General features: G+C 44.8%; 1 protein-coding gene across 2 annotated transcripts in view; it reads right to left on the bottom strand.

The window, feature by feature from the left end:
• The window catches only part of htr4 (5-hydroxytryptamine receptor 4), an 84499-nt gene that overhangs the window by 13656 nt on the left and 48093 nt on the right, over window positions 1-22750 (bottom strand). For both annotated transcript variants that reach the window (XM_030369198.1, XM_030369199.1), the window contains exons 4-6: window positions 16985-17185; window positions 10990-11143; window positions 5873-6429 (exon numbers count right to left, since the gene is read on the bottom strand). In XM_030369198.1, the coding sequence (XP_030225058.1) occupies window positions 5873-6429; window positions 10990-11143; window positions 16985-17185 (912 nt within the window). The remainder of the gene's footprint in view (window positions 1-5872; window positions 6430-10989; window positions 11144-16984; window positions 17186-22750) is intronic.

Here is a 22750-nt window from a genome sequence, read left to right as displayed (position 1 = left end):
AGTCTTGCAGAACACGCCGGCAGGACACACACACATCAGGAAACACAGTGAGAGGAGAACGAGAGACATAGGGAGAGAGAGAGAGAGAGACAGGATAGGGAGAGAGGGAGAGAGAGAGACAGGATAGAGAGAGAGGGGGAAGGAGAGAGAGACAGTGAAATGGAGAGAGGGAGAGAGTCAGAGAAAGAGGGCGAGAGGGAAAGAGAGAGAGACAGCGCTAGGGAGAGAGGGGGAGAGATAGAGACAGTGAAAGGGAGAGAGGGAGAGAGACAGGGAAAGAGGGAGAGAGACAGAGCCTGAGGGAGAGAGACAGAGACTGAGGGAGAGAGCAAGAACGAGTGACAGAGAGACAAAGAGAGCAAGAGAGGGAGGGAGGGGGGGAGAGAGAGGAGTGTGCCACTGCCTCATCTCTACTTTATGTTTTGATAATTGTAACATTTGCTCAGGTTAAAATTCAACAAACACTGCGTTAATTAGAACAGTAACAGCAACCTCTGAAAGCAGGCCATGCTTCCATATCCCATTCATTACAACCTCACAACAACAACAGGGTAAGTGAACCACATTGGCTCAACCCTCACAAATCCCCACAGAGGCATCCAGGGGTGGTTAGGAGAGTCACGCCTTGCGTCGCTAGTCCCCCCCTGTGCTTTGAGTTTAGAGGGGAGTTTGCTATGTGCAGCGTAGCGTCAAGTTAGCGGTGGAGTACACCCAAAGTTCTGTTTCACTGGGTCCTCAGCGCGGTCCTGAGTGAGCTCTGCTCTGTCGGGATAGGATGGATGGGATTTCACTGCTTCGAGTATCATGGGAGACATTTTAAAAGATTTGGTTTCTCTGCTTCACAGCATTTTTGAACTGAACTTTATTACTTTGGATTTATAAAGCTTTGACATTAAATGCATGGGTATAATTCTAGATTTGCTCATTTGAAACCGACAATTAATGTCGAGCTATTTAAATGATGTCATGTAAATGTTAAATGAACCACGACGAAGAAGTCAGCCTGTGAAATTTCAGTTTTTCATGCCGGGAAAAAATAATAAGAAACTACAGGTAATTAGTTTTGTTAATTATGTGTGTGTCATTACAAACGTTCCCAACTGTGGAAGATTGAACCAACACCTGATTGGTTGAAAGTAGCAGTGAGGATATTTGATTGGTTGACGGTTGTCAGGGGATGTTGGAACAAGCCTATCAGTTAAAAGGATTCAGGCACCCAACCATTCCTCATTTTGGGAGGAAGGTTTAGTAGAATAGACTGTGGAATAGTCTAACCAACGCAAACAGCAGTTGGAGACGAGGTCAGCCATTACGTTCAAAGCCTGATCACCATCCAGCTGACTCCTCCAGTCTCGAAACTTCAGGTTTGTAACAAGAATCAACTGTGTTTTTCAGTCTGTCCTCTTTTGAATTCCTTTCCACGTTTTTTCTCTCCTCTTCTCTTCTATTTTCCCCTCTTTTCTTAACCCTTCCCTTTGCCCCTCTCTGCTCCCCTCTCCACCTCTCCCATGCCCTCCTCTCCTTTTCTTTTAGTCCTCCTCCATTCCTATGTATTCTTCTTCTCCTTCCCTCCCTCCTCCGCTCTCATTGTCCTCCTCACCTTCGATCGACTCCTCTCCCTTCTTGTCCTCTCCTTCCTGTTAAACCTCATCTCCTTTTTCCTCTCCTCAAACTATTCTCTTATCTCCTCTCCTCTCCTCTACTCCATCATGTCTCCTGCCCACTCGCTCACCTCTCCTCCCCCCTCTCTCTCCTCTCTTCTCCCCCCTCTCTCTCCCTCACCTCTCCTCCCCCCTCTCTCTCCCTCACCTCTCCTCCCCCCTCTCTTCTCCCCCCTCTCTCTCCCCCCCTCTTCTCCCCCCTCTCTCTCCCCCCCTCTTCTCCCCCCTCTCTCTCCCCCCTTCTCGCTCACCTCTCCTCTACCCTCATCCACCTTCTCTTCCCTACTTTCCACCTTTGAATCTCCTGTCCTCCTCTCCTTCTGTTCCTCTTGTCTAACAGTAAGAGGTGTGTGTGTGTGTGTGTGTGTGTGCGTGTGTGCGTGTGTGTGCATGTGTGTGCATGTGTGTGCATGTGTGTGCATGTGTGTGCATGTGTGTGAGGTGTGTGCATGTGTGTGAGGTGTGTGTGCGTGTGTGTGTGTGTGTGTGCGTGTGTGCGTGTGTGCATGTGTGTGCATGTGTGTGCATGTGTGTGCATGTGTGTGAGGTGTGTGCATGTGTGTGAGGTGTGTGCGTGTGTGTGTGTGTGTGTGCGCGCGCGTGTGCGTGCGTGTGCGTGTGTGCACGTGTGTGCGTGTGTGTGTGTGTGTTCCAAAGACGGCCAACGACTCTAAACTCAGAGCCAACTCAGGAGAGAGTGAGAATGACAGAGTGGACGGGAAAGAGTGAGAAAGTGAGGGAGAGAATGACAGAGTGGACGGGAAAGAGTGAGAAAGTGAGGGAGAGAAAGTAAGAAAGAGAGAGCTGAACCATAAGCCAGTGATAAGCCAGTAAATATTGGGAAATATGATGAATAAGCCTGACGTGAAGCAGAACAGACCCGAAGCGAGAGGAGTATGAGATTAGGGGGATTATTGATCCGTCTTGGATCTAAAGGAAAGCCCCGTTAGAGACGCAGACTTCTGCCCCACAGGATCTCATTTTATAGCTTGTTCGTTTTGTGATACTATCAATTTATGTCTACTTTAGTTTTGGTTTGTGATTGAACATCAAACCCATGACGACCAGAGGTGACCAAGACAAACTTCCCTCTGCCCTATTCCCACTGCTGTTGCCAATAATAAGAGTGTGTCCATACGATAATAACAGAAAAGTCCTTTTGTATTTAGACGTTATATATTGCGTGGTGCAAGTTGTTACATCAATGCTTGCATGCGTGAGGGGGTTTATGGTGTTTTGAAGGGGCAGCAAAATTGTAGAACTTCAGTTAACTTCATGCAAATAAATGCATAGTGCTGTGCGAGTTTGTCCATGTGATTGGACAATCGACCTTCTGTGAGTACTGTCAACCATGAGGACAAGGATGTAAAATCCCCACAAGCATCAACTCGAGAGGCTGTGGGGCGATGCGACCTGATGCCAATCAGGTGACATCGTGTCTGTTCTGTCCAGGACATTACTATCAGGTATTAAAGGGCTGCGTGTCCTTGTGTCGGCACGGTATGCTTACCTCAGTGGAAATAAATGGCATGCTGATAAATGCTTAGAAATACGAAACAGGATAAGATCGGCAAATAGTGTGTTTTATGGTTTTGGAACGAGATGAAAAGAATAATACATGTATTACAGGTTGAAAACTTCCACTTCACTCTGTCATTTAAGCCTTAGTGGAGTGCCTGTATTATGAAATTGATTCTTTTCCATTTCATTGTTTCCTATTTCACTCAAGACTTATGTTAAACCAAGCAAAAAACAAAACTTCATGATTAAAAGCACGCGTGGAGCTTTGGATTGGATAAAACGCAATAGGAAGAAAACAAAATAACATCCCCAGCAAAGCAGAAGGCGTGTGACGCACACGTGCACACCTCTTCCTTGAATGTTTTCAGAAGATTCATCAAGCTTGAAACCAACTTTTTATCACATAATTATTAATTATTAATTAATTATTAATTATGATTCATGGAGGCCCTTCAGGGCTGAGTCAATGCGTCAGAAAACACTTTCAGCAAAATTATATTAAACAGAACGCATTTCTCTTCCTTGTTAGAGATTGGATGTTGTTGGAGTAATTGCGAAGACGGTTCCAGATTTCTCAGAGCACAGACCGCTTTTTTGTCTTCCATCTATTCGTTAAAATAAAATTGTGTAAGACACAAAGCGGAAATTATGAATACAGTGAATGTGTGCGATGATCAGGAGATGTTTTGCGCGGTACTATCTGAAACGGTACTAGCTGAATTGATTTGTTTTATTGTTTTGTTTTGGAGCTTAGAGAACAGCACTGAAAAAGGCTGGGTGGCTTCAATACAGCATAGAGCTTGGAATCTCACAATACTGTCTGAATCTGTTAAAGGTAGCTGCAGTCATTAGGTAAAGCGTTTCTGAAGAAGATCTGAGTAAAGGCTGAGATATAGTCCTTGAGGGGACCACCACAACTTATTCATAACACAATCTTCATCTTTTGATGCGTAACGCTTTTTCGAAGGCAAAGAGATTGATTTCTGTCTGCTGGTAGAAACTGTTATCGCTACTGCATACTTCAGCAGATTGGATAGGAAATGCCCTTTAAAAAATGCCCAAGATAATACTGCTGAAATACTTCTAAAGGCAAACTCTCCTTTTCCATGTCTGAAAACACAATATTTTAACACAACCAAGACACATAAAATACCGTGAAGAGGCAGATTGTAACCCTCAGAACATCGTCATTACCATCTTCATTACGGCATTACGGTTTACGTTTTGAGGAAATAAAAATGCTCAATCTAAATAAAGTCAATAGCTACATTCAGTAAGTATTTAAAAATACTAGACGATAAACAGATCACAAGAAGCCAAATAGCTTCAATACTTGGTGAGAAGCCGCACAAAACACCTCCATATACAGACCTGTCTTGTATGAAAGTGCATATGTTGTCTTCGATGTATGCTTGGATGTGAAATGGTCTGCTGGTTTGGAAGTTCATCTGCTCAGTTTAGTATGTTAGTATGTGCAGGTTAACACTAAATGTAGGTGTAGTATTTAGTATCTTAACCAGTTTTTGAACCATTTTTTACGTTGTTTGTTCATGATCCATGTCAATTTGTATTCTAAATTCAATGTGGCATGAGCAGGTTTGCATAGTAACATGTATGTTACCAAGGTTGCATGCAGGCAGACCACTGCCGGCTTCATTCTCTCTGTCCAGGAGCGAGACGAAAATGCCAGCACACTTAGTGAATGTGAATGTGAAGGTGTTTAGTATGAATAGTGTGATCTCCATTCAGATGTCCATGGGCCAGCAGGAAATCAGCCGGCGAGGTGATGAGATTGATTGTGTGAACCTTAATCAGAGTGTTTTGTGTGCTCCGAGCTCTGCTCTTTCAAACCAGGATTAGAATATCCTTTATTTTCATCATCTTTAATGCCCGTCCATTCAGACACGACCTTTCCACCAACTGTGCCGACCCAGTAGCCTGGGTGGGGGTTGGCGTTTTAGGAAATCTGGATGAAATATGCTTTAGGGTATTAAACGAAGCAACGAGGGGCTGTTATCATGAGAATGCACCCGGTCCATTATACCCCGGACTTCGAAATCAGGCTCAGATTTAACATTAGGATATGAATACAAAGGGCTGGCTTTTCCTAATACGTCCCTGCTATCAGGAGACAAAAACAGGAAAATAAAAAGCAGAAGTTGGGCTGGAAAAGGTGAGCCTGGAAAATGGAGGAGGACCATCCTTAAGTCTCTCACTTAATCATAGGCTGGTCAGGATGTTACTTTACCAGATGGTTTACCAATAAATCATATCACCATTGAATACCAGAACTACTCTAATATATATATATACACACAATAAATATACTCTAACAATAGACCTACTCTGACACTAGATCTATAGATCTATCAAAGAATAGATACTGTTAGAGACTACTCTAACAGTACACATAACGTAACAATAGATCTACTCTATCAGTATGGACAGAAGTAGACGGTCGCACAAATTCTGAAGGAAAAAAAACGCATCCAACCAAAGGTTTAAATGTGAGCACCTTGAAAGGTTAACGTGAAATGCTGATTCACATCCCACATCACAACCACGACATCCTCACAACGATTACCGCACCAACGTGACAACATCCGTCCCCCCACCCCCACCTCACACCCGCCCCGACAATCTACAACCCTGGCCCGCGTCTCCGCGACAACACCGCGATCGCGACTCACTTCAGCATGTGCGTGGAGCCGTTGATCTGCGTGGCCGTGCAGGGCCCCCGCGGGACCAGCAGGGAGGGCCGGCGGTACCGCTTCCTCCCGCAGCACAGGATGATGAGGAAGGCCCGCCGGAAGGACTTGTTGAGGAAGGCGTAGAGGATGGGGTTCAGCATGGAGTTGATGTAGCCCAGCCACAGGCACGCCACCCACAGCTGGCCCGGCACCGTGTAGTCGATGAAGGGGTCGACCACGTTGGTGACGAAGAAGGGCGCCCAGCACAGGCAGAAGCAGCCCATGATGATGCAGAGCGTCTTGGCCGCCTTGGTGTCCATGCGCATGCGGTGGTTGCGCTGGTTGGCGGCCGAGTCGCCGGCGTCGCCCGCCCGCTGCAGCATGCTGATCTGCCGCGCGTGGGCGCGCGCCGTCACGTAGATGCGCTGGTAGGCCAGCACCATGAGGACCAGCGGGATGTAGAAGGCCACCACCGAGCAGGTGAGCGCGTACGGCTTGTTGACCATGAAGACGCACGCCGTGGAGTTGCTGCCCTCGCTGTGGCGTCGCTCCTCGACCTAGAGGGAGGAGCCCCGGAGGGGTCAAGGGGTCATGGTTAGAAAGATAGTGTCACCCTTTTTATGCTTATTATTCAACGCCTTCATGAACTGGCTAAATGCAATGTCGTAATTAGCCGTGGAAACGCGAGTTAACATCGAGACATTTAATTAAATGGCAAAACTATTATTTGTCTGGCATTTAGGCTTTGAGTTGGCTGAATGATTTGTTTCTAAATGCTTTCCCTTAGACTGTAGAGGTGCTAACTAGCTGCTGTGCTGACGACTTTGGTTTTCTGTGGCACTGCATTCAGCTTCTTCGATCGTAGTTCCAGCAGAGTGGGAAGAGGAGCCTATTTACAGTTCTCCATAAAAGTGAAAAATTAATCTTTTGATCAAACGTTCATGACCCAATAGCTCGCCCATGACCCGGTGTTTTTAATAATCACACGAAGCGGCTACAATGGATATCTACATCCAAGGCCAGGAGGTCGGTGCTCTTTGAAACATAATTTAGCAAAGTCCTCCGTAAAAGCACAACTAAGGAAAACGCAGTCAATACTGCACAATATACCCTCAAATTGATATTTTGCAAATGTACAGTCCTGACAGCAAAACCCAGCTGGATATTCTCAGAGACGCACACACACGCACGCACACACACACATACGCACACACACACGCACGCACACGTCACACACACAGACACGTCACACACACACACACACACACACATCGATAAAGGGAGGTCGTTCTCCAAAGACCTTCAGTAAAACCTTTGTTCCCCACTGTGCTGATGGAGAGCCCATAGAGCTAGAGAAGAGTCCGTGCAGACAGGAGGTCATTAATCCCACAGACCTCTGGTCCTTCCGCTGAGCAACACCAGTAAGATCAACTCCCACACTTTCATTTCATGAATGAACCATTAAGTTTGCGTGCGCTCCACGGGGAATGCAAACAGTGACACTTTTTTTCTACTATATTACGTATTAAGCATTCATCCGTTCAGACGTCGGGTGTGTACTGCGCAGTAGGTGATAAAGTCTAATGGCTGCTTCAGACTAAACGATTCTCAGACGTTCCTCCATGATTTAGCATTGCACACTATTAGATCACAGAATCGTGAAATCTGGGTTCGTCTCGTCGGAAGACTTGCCACACTACAAACTTTGTATCAAAGAATCGAGTGCGATGCTCTAGAATCTTTACTTTGTGTCGTCCACTTCACACGCAACCCAGCACTGTTCCTCAGCGTAGTGCATTGAGGTCTGGTTAGTAAACACTGCCTGTGAGCTCCGGCTGTTCGCGGGATTCCCTCACGCAACTGGTGGCAGGGTTCCCTCCATGTCAACAGTGGATTCGTCATTGCAATCCCCCCAAAATTCATGCATGCCAAACATTTCATTGTGGGGTTTCCGAACGTTGCAGACCAAACAATCTCAGATCACAAACATTTCACATTGCAAGACCTTGTTTCGTCGCCGACTTTTCAAAATTGTGTACGATCCTGCAAATCAGGCTGAAATCGTGCAATCTGAACAAGCTATGAGCAGGATCTTTAATCTAATATTTGTAGATATCAAGATATACACAGTCAGATGTGGACATGTGTTTGTAATCTAGTCCCCGTTCTGTCTCCAGGTATTGGGGTGTTGATGTGCTCACCTGTGAGAGAGAGATAGGATAGTGAAGACAGATGAGTAGGGCGCTGTAGAGTAAATGCAGCTAGTTTTAAATGGAGCGGAAAAAGAAACCTCAGCAGCAGAATACGACGAGGCGGAACCAGGGCGACAAACATCGCTTCTGAGTTGTCCCTTAAGCGTTAACATTATTTCTGTTTAGAAACTCTTCCCCTTGAGTTGCCAAATATATAAACCTGTATCAGTCACGTCTTACAGACTCCCTTCAGAAAGTTGCTTCCCTATCCACATTGATTCGGGTTTCCCTGACTGTGTGAGGACACAGGGCTGTTTTAAAATAATGAGCCTGGGATAAAATGACATGCAATGTGATGTCTGTACGGGGTCTGAAGCATTTCATGGCACTCCCTACCAAGGCTATTGACCTGCTATGGGAGAAAATTACTGAGGTTTAAAAGGAGTATAAGTAATATCTTGCCTACAACCTAAACCAGTGTGGAAAAAAGCAGTCAACTAAGGGCCCTATCCCAAGGGGATTCCATGTGTCTCCTGATAGCCCTCTGAAAGAGGCTCCTTATTTTATGTTTGGATTAGTGCTGGCCCAAGTGTGACCGGTGACCACAGAAGCTGCTATCCTTCTATATTCACTTACCTCATACTATTTCTGAAATCACTTATATGTTATGGTTAACTAAATATTGTCACGATTGAAAGTGAACTCTGTATTAATATTTGGTTAAAGGAGACATTATCTGGCTCATATGAAGTACACCTTTTGCCGATCAAGAGATAGACCCTGGTTAGTCAGCTTACTGTAACTTGGCCCTCCATCTCTCACGTTGCTTACACTAACTTAAAGGTTAAAGTTAACTAGTTAATACTACAGTTAGAGTCAAACACTGCCTGCTTTATGAATGTATTCTACAATCACATACAGTGGTTATCAATTGTTTGAATGCATGCTTATTCTCTAAGTAGATTGTCATTGTGTTCATGTATGTCCTATCTTTATGTTAATCCCATGTGGCAAGGGGGATTTGTTTAACCATGGCTTATCTCATAAGCAAGTGCGGTTTATTATTTCTGTTTTAAATCAGTTTAATTAATAAGGTGACGAGTAGATTTCAATCACAGTATTTTACTGCCCTACATGATATTACTGTAATGTTTAGGATGTAATTTCTTTACACTGTAATTTTCAAGATGCTCAATCTTTACACTGTAATATGCTGAGGACTCAGGGAAGAAGGAAGTGCATGTTTAGTTAATGGGTAGGGGGAAGACACACAGAATATAACCTGAGGCCTGATGCCAGATCAGGAGTTCTTTGCAAACCAACTCAGGTTTTGTTGTTACTTCTGTGCAAGTGATACCAAAGTCTTTCAAACCTTGTCCTTCTCGACCTGTCTTGTTTTGTTAAACTGTTAAAGTGTGGGATTTTATCCACAACTGTAACTATTGATTGGTTTATACTATCTTGTTATTTAGCAGACACTTTTATCTCGGGAGAATTACAGTGAATTCAGATGCAGGTCATTAAGGAGGACGCAGTTGTTAGGGCATCTTACACAATGACGCCTACTTGGTAGATTGCTATCCCAGTACCCTTTGCCTGGGAGTCCAAGTATTATATCCTGGCCCGAAGACAAACTTTTCATAATTTCCAAAGTAATTAAAAGGAGTACATTGGTAACAGAATCTGCATTCAGAGTCCTTGTTGGTGTTTGGACCATGGTTCCCGCGGTGTTCTAGGGATCTGTGGCGGGGACAGGGCCAGGCTTGGAGGCGAGGTGTTGGGACAACATTCAGTGTTTAATGAGACCCTCAGAGAATGGCAAGTGACTTCATATGCTGGCCCTGATGACCCCACAATGTGGTTAAACGTGATTGTGTTTGAATTCATCGTGCATGCCTTTTCTCATTCAAGCGTTGCAAAGAATGAATATAAGTCGGGGTCTGTGTATGCTTTGCCGTCTGTGTGTTTGTTTGTGTGTGTGTCTGTACATGCAAGCACAACAAACACGTGGACACACAAACAAACCACACCAGTGGTGACAGAATGATAAAAACCTCTTAGTGCAAAGCAAGTGTGTCTGTGACAAAAGACAGGAAGTCAGGCAGACGGACATCGAGACAGACAGGAAGGCAGACATGAATGTATAATTCAGCTCTGCGTTTTCTTGGTCAGATGAGTACTTTGCGTCTCCTCTCCTCTCTCAGCTCTCTTTTATGTCTCCCCCCTGCCACTCCTCCCATCGTCACTCGTCTTTACCATTCGTTCCCTCCTCTCCTCTCCTCCTTTCGTGCCTCCTTCACTGTTCCCTCCCCTACACACCAATCTGCTCCTGTTCCTCCCTTTCCCTCCTCACCCATCTTCTACTCCTCTCCTCGCTCCCTCTGCCTCTTCCTACCCTCCCCTCCTTCTCCCCTCTCACCTATCGTGCAGAGGTCCTGGTGGAACGAGCTCCCTGCCGATGCTAGGACCGCAGAGTTGCTCACCAGCTTCCGCCAAAGACTCAAGACTCCCCAGTTCAGAGTTCACCTCGACTCTGCATAGTCCAACCTGTCCACCCCTCCTACTTACTGTATGTTGTACGTCCTGGCACTTAATGTGCACACTGACTGTATGTCGTATTTAATTATGGTGCTTAGTTATGTAGCTCCTTATCCTAACTATTTTTGTTGTATGCAGGGAATGGGTTAACCTAGCAATTGTTCGTCTTTTGCATTTGGCTCTATGAACATCCTTATTGTACCGACAGCGATATTTTCTTTCACTTTCTTATTAAAAATGTACTTTCACTTTCTTCTTAAAAATGTACTTTCACTTTCTTATTAAAAATGTACTTATTGTAAGTCGCTTTGGATTGAAGCGTCTGCTAAATGTCCGTAATGTGATGAATGAAATGAAGGACATCCAACGTGCTCGGACAACACTTACCACATGGTGGATGCCGATGCTGTTCCAGCCTTGCATTATGGGTAGGAAGGAGATGACGGTGGGGATGACCCAGCAGCCCCCAATCATCAGCGTCACCCGCAGAGGGGTCATCTTGTTATGATAGACCAGCGGCTTGCAGCAGATCGCATAGTACCTGCCCACACACACACACACACACACACACACACAGTTGAGTTGTACATGATGCAACTTATGTCAATATTGCAACATAACACACATGTGTTTGTCTGCGCGTGTGTGTGTGTGTGTGTGTGTGTGTGTGTGTGTGTGTGTGTGTGTGTGTGTGTGTGTGTGTGTGTGTGTGTGTGTGTGTGTGTGTGTGTGTGTGTGTGTTTGTGTGCGCGTGTGTGTGTGGTGCACGCGTGCACGCGTGCGTGCGTGCGTGCAAACTCCTTTACTGAGCGAGATGTTTCCTTAAAGAGGTTAAAGGACAGCCGGATGCTTCAGCTTCAATTAAATCACCCGCCCCCTCCAACCCCCGCCCATCTTCAACACAGACCCATGTGTTCATTCATGACTCAAAGGGACGGTGGACGGACTGATGGTGGGCTAGGGTCACTCTGCTAAACTCCATGACACCCCAGGGCCGCGCCCAGTGCAGTCTTCAACTGCTCGAAACTGGGAGCTACCAAGTACGGCCACTGTCTTCTCAGGGTGGACACACCGGGAGCTGCCCAGTACAACCACAGGCTTCTACTGGTGGACAATGGGAGGGGCCTAATACAACCGCAGTATTCTACTGGTGGACGTTATTCACTGCAAAAATACTTTCTTGAGAAATTCGAGACAACATTGTATTGCTCTCTCACTACCCTGGTGTCTCAAACTGAAGTCTTGTGTCGTTGTCTGGCTGATTCTCATCTCCTGGAGGATGAACGCTTTCATTAAATGATCGTGTGATCAAGAAGTGATTGTTTCCCCTTCCTCCATGAATCCTTGGATCACCTTGTCTAATTTATAATAGAGTGTAAGAGGAGAGGCTTGAAATCCAGTAGTGCATCCTTAACCTGCCTCGGATGGCTTAGTTAGTGATGACTCATGCTTCAGACCTGCCACTGTGTGCTTTGGTAACTCCATAGAAAACTTTGAAAGGTAGCAATTTAAAAACGAAGAAACAAGCATAAATCTGTATTAAAATATCACATAGCTACCAGCTCAACAAATCCTAGATCCCTGCCAATCCCGTCCCTATTGTCTCCCTGATGGTATTAAGAATGTACGTATGTTTGGACATTAAGAGATTCATTTGGGTGTCTAATGTGTCGGTATAATCCTGTGTCAGCCTACTCCCAGTGAGAGCTGTTCCACAGTAATCATTGACTCCGGAGAGAGAGGGAACTTAGTGTCTGGCTTGAAAGGCACTCTGGAATTAGAAAAAGGTCAAGAGCCTCTACTTCCACATGTCCTGCTGCAGTTCTGCTGAATGGCTGCAGACACACACACACACACACACACACACACACACACACACACACACACACACACACACACACACACACACACACACACACACACACACACACGCACACACACACACGCACACACACACACACACACAAACCTAAGCACACGCACACACGTCCACCCAGACGTTGCAGTGGATTAGCATAAGGCTAAGGACAGCTCCACTCGCCATGGTCAATGTTTAGCTTTTCTGCAGATCTGCTTGACATTGGATCAGGTATTAGATGAGGCTCACTGCCAATGCTGGCTACCGCGGTTAGGGTTAGCGACCGACATGCTACGCGCGACTCCCTTGTTTCCGTGCCTCGGCAATTTCAATGTGTCACTTGCCAATAAAGGTGGTTGAATGTTATACCATTTTATCGGAACTCCCCCCTGCCGCCATAACTTCATCATCATAATCACTGTTTAATTAATCCTGGGATTGTGAGTAATATATTTAGTACTGTTTACTATGAGGCGACCTAGTGAAACATGTCATTAAAGAGCAGCTAAGGGGCGATGATGAGGAAGATGAGGATGACGATAGTAAGCAAGGTGATGATGAGTGTAATTTAAAAGACTCTCTCCCTATCTCTCTCTCTCCCCCTCTCTCCCTCCCTCCCTCCCTCCCTCCCTCCCTCCCTCCCTCCCTCCCTCTCCCTCTCCCTCTTCTCTTGAGCATCACTCTCTCCCTCTTTCTTTTTCTTTCTTGTCCTATTTTTTCTTGTTCTTATAATTTCTTATGATTTATATCACTGTCACTGTCGGCCTCTCTCTCTCCATCTCACTTTTCCCTGTCTCCCTCTCCGTCTAACTGCAAGTATCCCCATGTCTGTCCCTCTCCCTCATAGCCTGTCCAAGCAGTACCCTTTCTATATTTTTTCCTCTGTCAGTCCTGGTCCGTCATTACCTCCCTCATGGCTCCGTAAACCCCACCCCCCAATGTCTCACATGATTGCACGACTCTGGAAATCGAGTGCGCTCTCTGTGCATCCCTGTCCCTTCCTCACGCTCTCTCTCTCTCTCTCTCTCTCTCTCTCTCTCTCTTGCTCTCCCTCCCTGTCAATCATTCTGAGTGCTGTGTGCTCAGTTCTCTCCCTTTTCAGAGCACTCTTTTCCGCCAGTATTTTCTCTCTACTTTCATCCCTCTATCCTCCTTTGAAACCATTCTAGCAAACCCTTTTTATTCTCTCTCTGGGTTGTTGTGGTATGTTTCACCGTCCCTATGAAAGTCTCCCTCGCTGTCTGTCTCACACTCCCCCTCAATCTTCCTCCCTCTGTCTGTCTCTCTCTGTCTTGAAGATAATGTATATCTACTGAAGTGGTTCAGTCTTAAAGCCTCTTTGCCTGCTATTTACTTTCATCATGCAGTGCTTTTTCGTTCCCTTTCACTTCCTTGACGGTCACTCTGTTTCCTTCTATTATTTTGCCATCTCCCTCTTCCCCTTCCCTCACTATAGCACTGTTGACGGCACTTCCTCCTATCTACATCTCTCTTAGTCGTTCTCTCTGGCTCTTTCTCTATGTCTCCCTTTTGCCCTCTCTCTCTCGCTCTCTCCCACCCTCTTTGTTTCTCCATCTATCTATATCTCTCCCCCACTAGAGGTGTGTCTCGATGTTTGAGACGTCGCTGGAGGCTCTGTGTCAACTTCTAATCCTTCTCTAGTTACTCCTTCTCCCCCTTTCTCTGTCTCGCTATCTCCCCCTTCTATAGATCATTCTCTCCCTCTCCATTTCCTCTCTCCTCAGCATCTTCGATATTTATACTGCAGCTGTTCCATTCTCTCTCTCTCTCTCTCTCTCTCTCTCTCTCTCTCTCTCTCTCTCTCTCTCTCTCTCTCTCTCTCTCTCTCTCTCTCTCTCTCTCTCTCTCTCTCTCTCTCTCTCTCTCTCTCTCTCTCTCTCTCTCTCTCTCTCTCTCTCTCTCTCTCTCTCTCTCTCTCTCACACATCCACACACAGTAATGGAGCAATCGAATATGTTGTCTGTGAATGCTTGAATGTCAAGCATTCACATGTCATTGTTATGGATCTTTCCGCACATGCATCCAAGTGGGGGTGCTTGCACGCGTGTTTACTTGTAATTGTTTTTCTCGGTCATGATTGATCCCTGGTTTCCATTTAGGTCTTTCCGTCAGCAGTTAAACTGAACATGTGAGATTCAAACAAACAGACCGGGGGACAAGCAGTGACTGGTAGGGCCGAGCGGGTGTCCCTACTTTGGGTAAATGCTGTTTGTGGGGTCCCCAGGCTGATCCTGTGGGGGACTTCACAGCAAGGTTCACTTTACTGTATTCCTCCCCAGGGGGGAATAGTTTCTGCCACAGCTGCTCTGCGCAAGATAGAAACAATGTGTACAAATAGAATAGAAAATGAAATATATGTATATATATATGTATAAAATATTAAACTATATTTTGTGTCAAATAGAGAGGTTGTCATGCCTCAAGCAAAGCTCCAGCTTCTTTTTTATTAACATTACATTTTACAGCAAAGTGACAGATACAACTACAGGGTATATTTTTAGAACAAATTATTAGCATAAGAATGTTAACATTCTAATAAGCTGAGATATTAGTAGGGAAGCCATTTCTTTGTAGCAGCATGTTATAAAACATAAATGTACTAACATTACCAGCTGCTTTGCCATCACACTCACTACTCTTACTATTAATGCTTAATTACATCCCATCCAAGTATTTATTCCTTAAATTCCTATTATTTGTTTCAATGTTTTGCCTGAGGTTCCAGGAGTTGATGACTTATTGTGTCTATTTAACTTCTTTTTCATACTTGTGAATCAACCTTGACGCAAATCCTGATTGTGGTCTTGTGTCAATATTATTAAATGTAGCACTGCAGAAAAGACTAAAACTACTCCATACACACATAAGTATCTCAGGTGAGGTCTTCGTTTGAAAAGCAGCTTTTCCATTATTGATTTGTATACACACAAACTGCACTTAGATATTTGGGGTGGGCAATCATTTTCCATCGGGGGCAAAAGAAGAAATTCCGAATGAAACTTCTATCCGCGATCAGATTCTGTGTAGACCGCGGCCGCTAACAAATGAACTTCCAATGCCCCTCAGGTGGTTCTCAGATAAGGTGAGGTTAACCGAGACCATACTCAGACCCCATCACTCAGCTGGTCTCAGGTGAGGTCTTCGTTTGAAAAGCAGCTTTTCCATTACTGATTTGTATACACACAAACTGCACTTAGATATTTGGGGTGGGCAATCATTTTCCATTGGGGGCGAAAGAAGAAATTCCGAATGCCTTTGAGGGCAGAGGAATTACAATTTTGATTGGATTGTAGAAAACATATTGCTGTAACTCTTATTAAGCATTTGCAATTAAAAGCCACTCCAAATTAATGTGAATAAAATCATTGAATTCACCATGTGCACAACAAAAATACAGATTCAACAGTTTGCACTGAACTTGAACGTGTGATTGAAGTGCAGCCACATTTGATAATATAGGGTAGGCATTACAACCCACGCTTACAAAAAAGTAATCCGTGGGAGGAGCTACGTCTCTGATGGGCTTGATCAGGTGTGACTCCTGTGGCGATGCACAGCACGGCTGACCGGGGTTCATCACAGAGGGTGGATCTGCATCTGGACTTGTTATATTTCATCAGTAAGAAAGTTGAATTACAATGCTGAACAAACTCATGGTCCTCATCACGATCACGCGCACACCAGTAGTCTTTACAATAAGCGTTTTAATGAATGAATGAATAACATGTTTTATTAAGAATTAATAAAAAAATATTTGTTTATATATATTTTTTTCTATTCTACTCAGAATACTATTTCTACTCAGAACTGGCGGTCGTAGTTTGCCCACCTCTGCCCTAGATGATTGTGAAATTCAATGTTTTTCACATTTTGGATGAATTGGTCAAAATTGCAGCTTCCTTCTTCATTTGTTGTACCTCTTTCTTTAAGAATCAACAAACATTGAATTCATTCTGCGCTGATCGGATAGGACAGGGTGTTGGACAGGCAAGGCCAGACTGTCGGCATGGTCTCGGTTGTCGGGTAGTGTGGTAATGTGCCTAACCACATGACACAGTAGATCGTGTGTTCTCCAAGAAGGGCCTGATCATGGGGCTATATACAAATCTCACTCTCTCCCTCATGTTCTCTATCTCTCGCCCTCTCGGACGCTTTGGGGGTCAGGACTTCAAAGTCAGTCTCTCTCTCTCTCTCTCTCTCTCTCTCTCTCTCTCTCTCTCTCTCTCTCTCTCTCTCTCTCTCTCTCTCTCTCTCTCTCTCTCTCTCTCTCTCTCTCTCTCTCTCTCTCTCTCTCTCTCTCTCTCTCTCTCTCTCTCTCTCTCTCTCTCACACACACACACAGACAGATATGCAAACAAACGCGCACACAGTAACACACATTGACATTAAATAAAGAAACACATGGACACACACACACAGACGCTTACACAGACACACTATGATGCAAAACAAAAAACACAGACACACAAACACATCAGCTCTCTCTGACACACAGAGACTGACCGGTCGAGTGCGATGCAGCAGAGGTGCATGATTGAGGCGGTGGTGAGCAGGACATCCAGAGAGGTGCGGACCAGACAGAAGGTCTCTCCATAGATCCAGCTCTGGGTGACCAGCTCGATGGCCCCGAACGGCATCACCAGCACCGACACCATCAGGTCGGCGAACGCCAACGAGACAATGAAGTAGTTGGTCTTTATTTTCCTGCAGGAGAGAGAGAGGGTTAGAGATAATGACATAACCTTTCTCGACGATTATAGGCTTAAAGGTGCTGTAGGTACGATTTGACAGCTGCCATTTGTAAGAAATTACATTATTATTCTCTGCTATTATAGGTAGAACTTGAAATGTGCTGTCTGTCTATTCTGGTTGACTTAGCCTGTTTCTATATCATACGATTTAGATTTTAGAATGTGCTGTTCCCTGATCGGATGAGGGAATCCATCTCGTCTGTCGATGACAGGTGTGTGAACGCGCTTCTCAATTGTAAAGAAATGCAAAGATAGAGGGAACCAAGAGGTAGGGGACGTTTGTTTGGGATGCTAGCTCCCTGCTGTTCTTTTCGTCTCTCTCTTTACAACTGTGAAATATTACAGCACCTTTAATGTGCTTGCACAATGACCCAACAAACATTAACATTAGGCCGTTGGTGGGGTTTGGCGGCTGGCAAGTGTTTGGGGTTTTATTAGTTGAAATAAAAATAAATTTCCAACATAAATTTCACTACATCGTTTTAAATTATATGTTTATATATACAGTTCAATAAAAAAAAAAAGGGCAATAAAACACTTTAAATTGAATTGGAATTAATTGAGAGAAAGGAAATAATTTCTACTTTGTTAAATTGCACTGCAACTGTACACATATAATTCTTACATAAGTTTGTTCACCCAACTACCAAGTAGGATTAATGTACATTGTACATACATTATATTTTTATTGACCAAACATTATTGAATTGAGCGAAATATATTTGTATAACAAGGTAATTTTAGGGATTAAGAAAATAAACAATTATACCGGTATGAGGAAGCCACATAACTCTCACAGCTAATTCTCACCAGAAAACACAATAGAACAATGTTGAAATGAAAACAGTGAAAAGGTAAATGTGTGACAAAAAGATCAATGATTAAAATGATAAAAAATTGCCATTAATTGCCGTAATCTTGAACCATGCACTGTAGTTTTCATATGTTCAGGTTTGAGGTTATGATGTGAACGTTCCCTCTTCCTGTTGGCATTGGAGCATTGCTAGTTGTAGATGGTAAGAGTCTTCAGTAATGTAGCGTGTCACTTAAGATGGAGGTTGTTTATGTGTAACAGGAAGTGACACGCTGCTAACCCGGACTCTCAAGTGATGAGTGAACGCTGCTTACATCGTCAAGAAGTTTTCCACAGAGCAAGCATATTATACGGCAAACACACGTTTCAGAAATAGTCTTGTAGAACTGGAACTGTTTAATATTCAACATAAATCATTATTATGCTTAATAATTACTAAGGGGACCCCCAGGTGAGATAACTGTAGTGATATTCAATCAATCAATCAACCAGAACCTTAAAAAAAATCAACCCCATGACAAAGATATATGGCCTGTTCAAGACCTTGTTCAAAGTGTAACTGTGATTAGGGACTGTACAAATACAATTTACTTGATGTGCCTTGACCTATATGTAAATAAAATATAAATGGTTTCTGCACAAACTGTCTTCTTGCCTCACTGTCGGCCAAATTTGTTCACACAACATCGGTTTGTTACCAGTCAGTAAATGAAAGATTCCACACATTATCACAACACGAAAAAGATGATACATCGATGTGGCACAGCCCCTCTAGGTTACGGAACAGGTCAACAGATGGCGGAGAGAGAGAGAGCACCGTATGATTAATCACAGTCGACTGTTGGATGGGCGAGACATTTAGGGTTTTACTGGTAGGAAGGGAGAGGAGTGAGACACAGACAGAGAGAGAGAGAGAGAGAGAGAGAGAGAGAGAGAGAGAGAGAGAGAGAGAGAGAGAGAGAGAGAGAGAGAGAGAGAGAGAGAGAGAGACAGAGAGAGAGAGAGAGAGAGAGAGAGAGAGAGAGAGAGAGAGAGAGGGTAACTCAAGGAAAAAAAGATAGTCAATGGATGGAAGAGTGACGCACACGGACAGACAGAGAGAAAGCGAGTGAGAGAGTGGGAGGGAAAGAGAGAAAGACAGATGTTTTGCCGGAAAGAGGTCATAGGAGAATACACACACATACCCTCCCCCCCCCAACACACACACACACACACACACACACACACACACACACACACACACACACACACACACACACACACACACACACACACACACAGTATACTTTTTGTTTACAGCCAACTCAGACAGCCAATGGCTCTGAGAGACTATGGGTCGGGTGGGTTTACTCACGCAGGCGACCAGTTATCAACGAGTGATGGAGCGATCAATACATCAGCCAGATAGCTGTTCAGTGAAGGCAGCTGGATGCTCGCTACTGAATAGAGCTAACAGACACAAACACAGACTCATAGAAGAGACAGTTAGCCAATCATTCGTACTACAGGGTGTTTTTTGCAGAGATGATAATGGTTAATTGTTGCTATAATTTCGTAATTTAACTGTAGCCGATAATCCAATAATTTCTCTTAAATGTCGCCTCTGCCATTAATAAAGTTTATCATATCTAAAAGCGACTTAAATTGAATCTAGATTCAGGGCATTTAGCTGGGCTCAAGGGTGCCTTCTAGACAAGTGCTGAACCCAGAGCCAGAGTCAACTCTAACCACTACACCATCCGTATTTCCTTTCAATGCTTGCTTTAAAAGCTTTACAAGGTGGAACAACAAGCCTGCCAACTAGCAAATTGATTTTAGGAATAGCAACTAAAACCAGCTCGGCAGTCATCACACACACACGCATGCAGGGGATGGCGCCAAATCCTACAGGATATAAAGAATCGGACATGTATCTATATATACATTACATACAATACAATATATATTGTATATATACAATATGCACACTATATTTGCACCACAAATAACTATAGTGTACTCGAATTTACTACACTGTTTAAGCTCTTATTATTATGTTTTTGTATTGCTCCACAACTACTACTACTATGACTTCTACAATATTTATAGAACATCCTCCCTTGAATTTAGGGTAAACACAACTGCAGGCCTTAAGGTGTGGGAGTGTGCCTGCACTTAAGTCAGAAGGGTTTAAAAACAGCCTCATTGCCTGAAGATGAATTGTGTGTATTTAGAATGGGGAGGATAAAAGAGGGGAGGGGATGAGTGGGCTGAAATGAGAAGAGAGGAGAGGAGAAAGGAGTGGAAAAGAAAGGAGAGGAGGGGAGAGAAGGTGGAAGGAAAGGAGACGGGGAGAAGAGGAAAGGAGGGGAGAGGAGAGGAAGATGAAGAAGAGGATAAAGGAAGCGAGGGAGAACATGGAGGACCTGAATGGAGAGCGAGAGTATGTTGCAGGAGAGGAGCGACGAGGAGGAGAGAGGAGAGAAGGAAAGACGACACAAGTGGGAAGGAGAGGGGAGGTCAGAAGAGAAAAAGGAGAGAGGGGGAGGAGAGCAACGAGAAGAGAGGAGATGTCGACAGAGAGAGTCAAGCGGGGAGAGAGGGCGAGATAATGACAGCGAGGCGCAGAGAGTCTTCACATGAAATATTGATTCACTGTGTTTCTGCTAGGTTTTAACATCTGTCACCTGACCTCCCTACTAAGGAGCAGCTCTGGACAGGGTGACAGCTAGCAGTACCCCATCACCTGTCAGGCTCTCTGCTTGTCTCACCTGCCTGTCTGTCTGTCTGTCCTTCTGTCTGTCTGTCTGGCTGGCTGTCTTCCTGCCTGATCCGCCTCTGTAGTTGTTAAATACTCGTCTAACTGTCCAGTGGGCCATCTGTCTCCCCTGCCTGTCCGTCATTCCTTTTTCTGGGCTGTGTGACCCCTTGCCTGTCACTCTCTCCGTCTGATCATTTGTGAGGTTCAGAGCTTGAACACTCCGTCGCCTTGGAGGCCGCCACATTACACACAGTGTGTGGAGGGTAGAGAGACTGAGAGAGAGAGAGAGAGGGATTGAAGGCGGGTGGGAATGATAGAGGGAGTGCAGTGAAAGCAGTGAGTGGCCGTGTCACTCTTTTCTCCACAGGGATGTGAGACATTACTGTGGTGACTTTGACACTTAGCAAGGTGGCACAACAAACACACACACACGCACACACACACACATATATTGAAAGTCAGACACGTACACGCACAGACACACACACACTGAAAGAAACTAATAGACGCACAAACAAATGCGCATGCACAGACACTTACACGCACACACACATACCGAAAGCTACAATGCCACACACAAACACGCGCAAATACACACACAAACACACACATACACACGCACACACGCACACACACACACACAACCATCATAATCGTCATGACAGCACCAGAGGGATACGGTTCACCATGAATAGTCGGGTGCCTTTTCAATCAAAAGGTCTGAAAAAGGACAACAGGACAGACAGACGGACTGGCAGTGACGGGCACAAAAACAGAAAGAGCGAAAGACCATGGACAGACAGACAGACAGACAAACTGAAAGACAGACAGACTGCCAGAGAGACAGGCAGACATAAATAGATAAACTAACAGAAGTTGAGAACGATGGGAACAACAAAGCAAGGATCAAAGAGTCGTGAAAAAAGAGGTAGAGAGAGAGAGAGAGAGAGAGAGGTAGAGAGGTAGAGAGAGAGAGAGGTAGAGAGGTAGAGAGAGAGAGAGAGAGAGAGGTAGAGAGAGAGAGAGAGAGAGAGAGAGAGAGAGAGAGAGAGAGAGAGAGAGGCAGAGAGAGAGGCAGAGAGAGAGGCAGAGAGAGAGGCAGAGAGAGAGGTAGAGAGAGAGAGAGAGAGAGAGAGAGAGAGGGAGAGGTACAGAGAGGTAGAGAGAGGTAGAGAGAGAGAGAGAGGTAGAGAGAGAGGTAGAGAGGTAGAGAGAGAGAGAGAGAGAGAGAGAGAGAGAGAGAGAGAGAGAGAGAGAGAGAGAGAGAGAGAGAGAGAGAGAGAGAGAGAGAGAGGGGGAGAGAGAGAGAGAGAGAGAGAGAGAGAGAGAGAGAGAGAGAGAGAGAGAGAGAGATGGGGGGAGGGGGCCATGCTGACAGCATCAGCCTCCCTGACAACCACGGTAACCTGCGTGCTCTCCGGCTGTCAGGGAGAGCGAACGCCGCACGCCGCACGCCGCACGCCGCCCGACACGTCGATACTAAGTCACGGTGACAGGATGGAAACCGTGGCAACTACCTAGCGGGTCTCCCTAACCTAAGACACAGCAGAGCAGCGGCGTTCCAAAGGTGCGGCCTTTGGCACGGCGCTGCATAGCCACATGGAGGTTGATAAAGAGTCAGATACATACTTGGCTTTCGAACATATATATATATATATATAGATATATATATATATATAGATATATATATATATATATATGTTAGGCTTTATGCAAAATAACTATTGAGAGACGTTAAAAGCTTCTGTTTATTTTAGATTTTTATCAATTAACCAATTTAGACATGGCATATAAATCCTATTAATATGCTGATGATACACAATTTTTCTTCATATTTTGGATTTCTATATTTCAGAGGTTTTGTTTTCATGGGGTTATATCAAATACCCAATCTTGTTAGGGAGCAAAGGCCCCCCACGATCCGAACCAGAAATTCAAGGCACACCAGCCTAAACTTTTGAACC

Source organism: Gadus morhua, chromosome 10 (assembly GCF_902167405.1).
Source record: "Gadus morhua chromosome 10, gadMor3.0, whole genome shotgun sequence".
Lineage (NCBI taxonomy): Eukaryota > Metazoa > Chordata > Actinopteri > Gadiformes > Gadidae > Gadus > Gadus morhua.
Note: the sequence above shows the minus strand (reverse complement) of the source record. Positions and strands in the feature narration are given on the sequence as shown.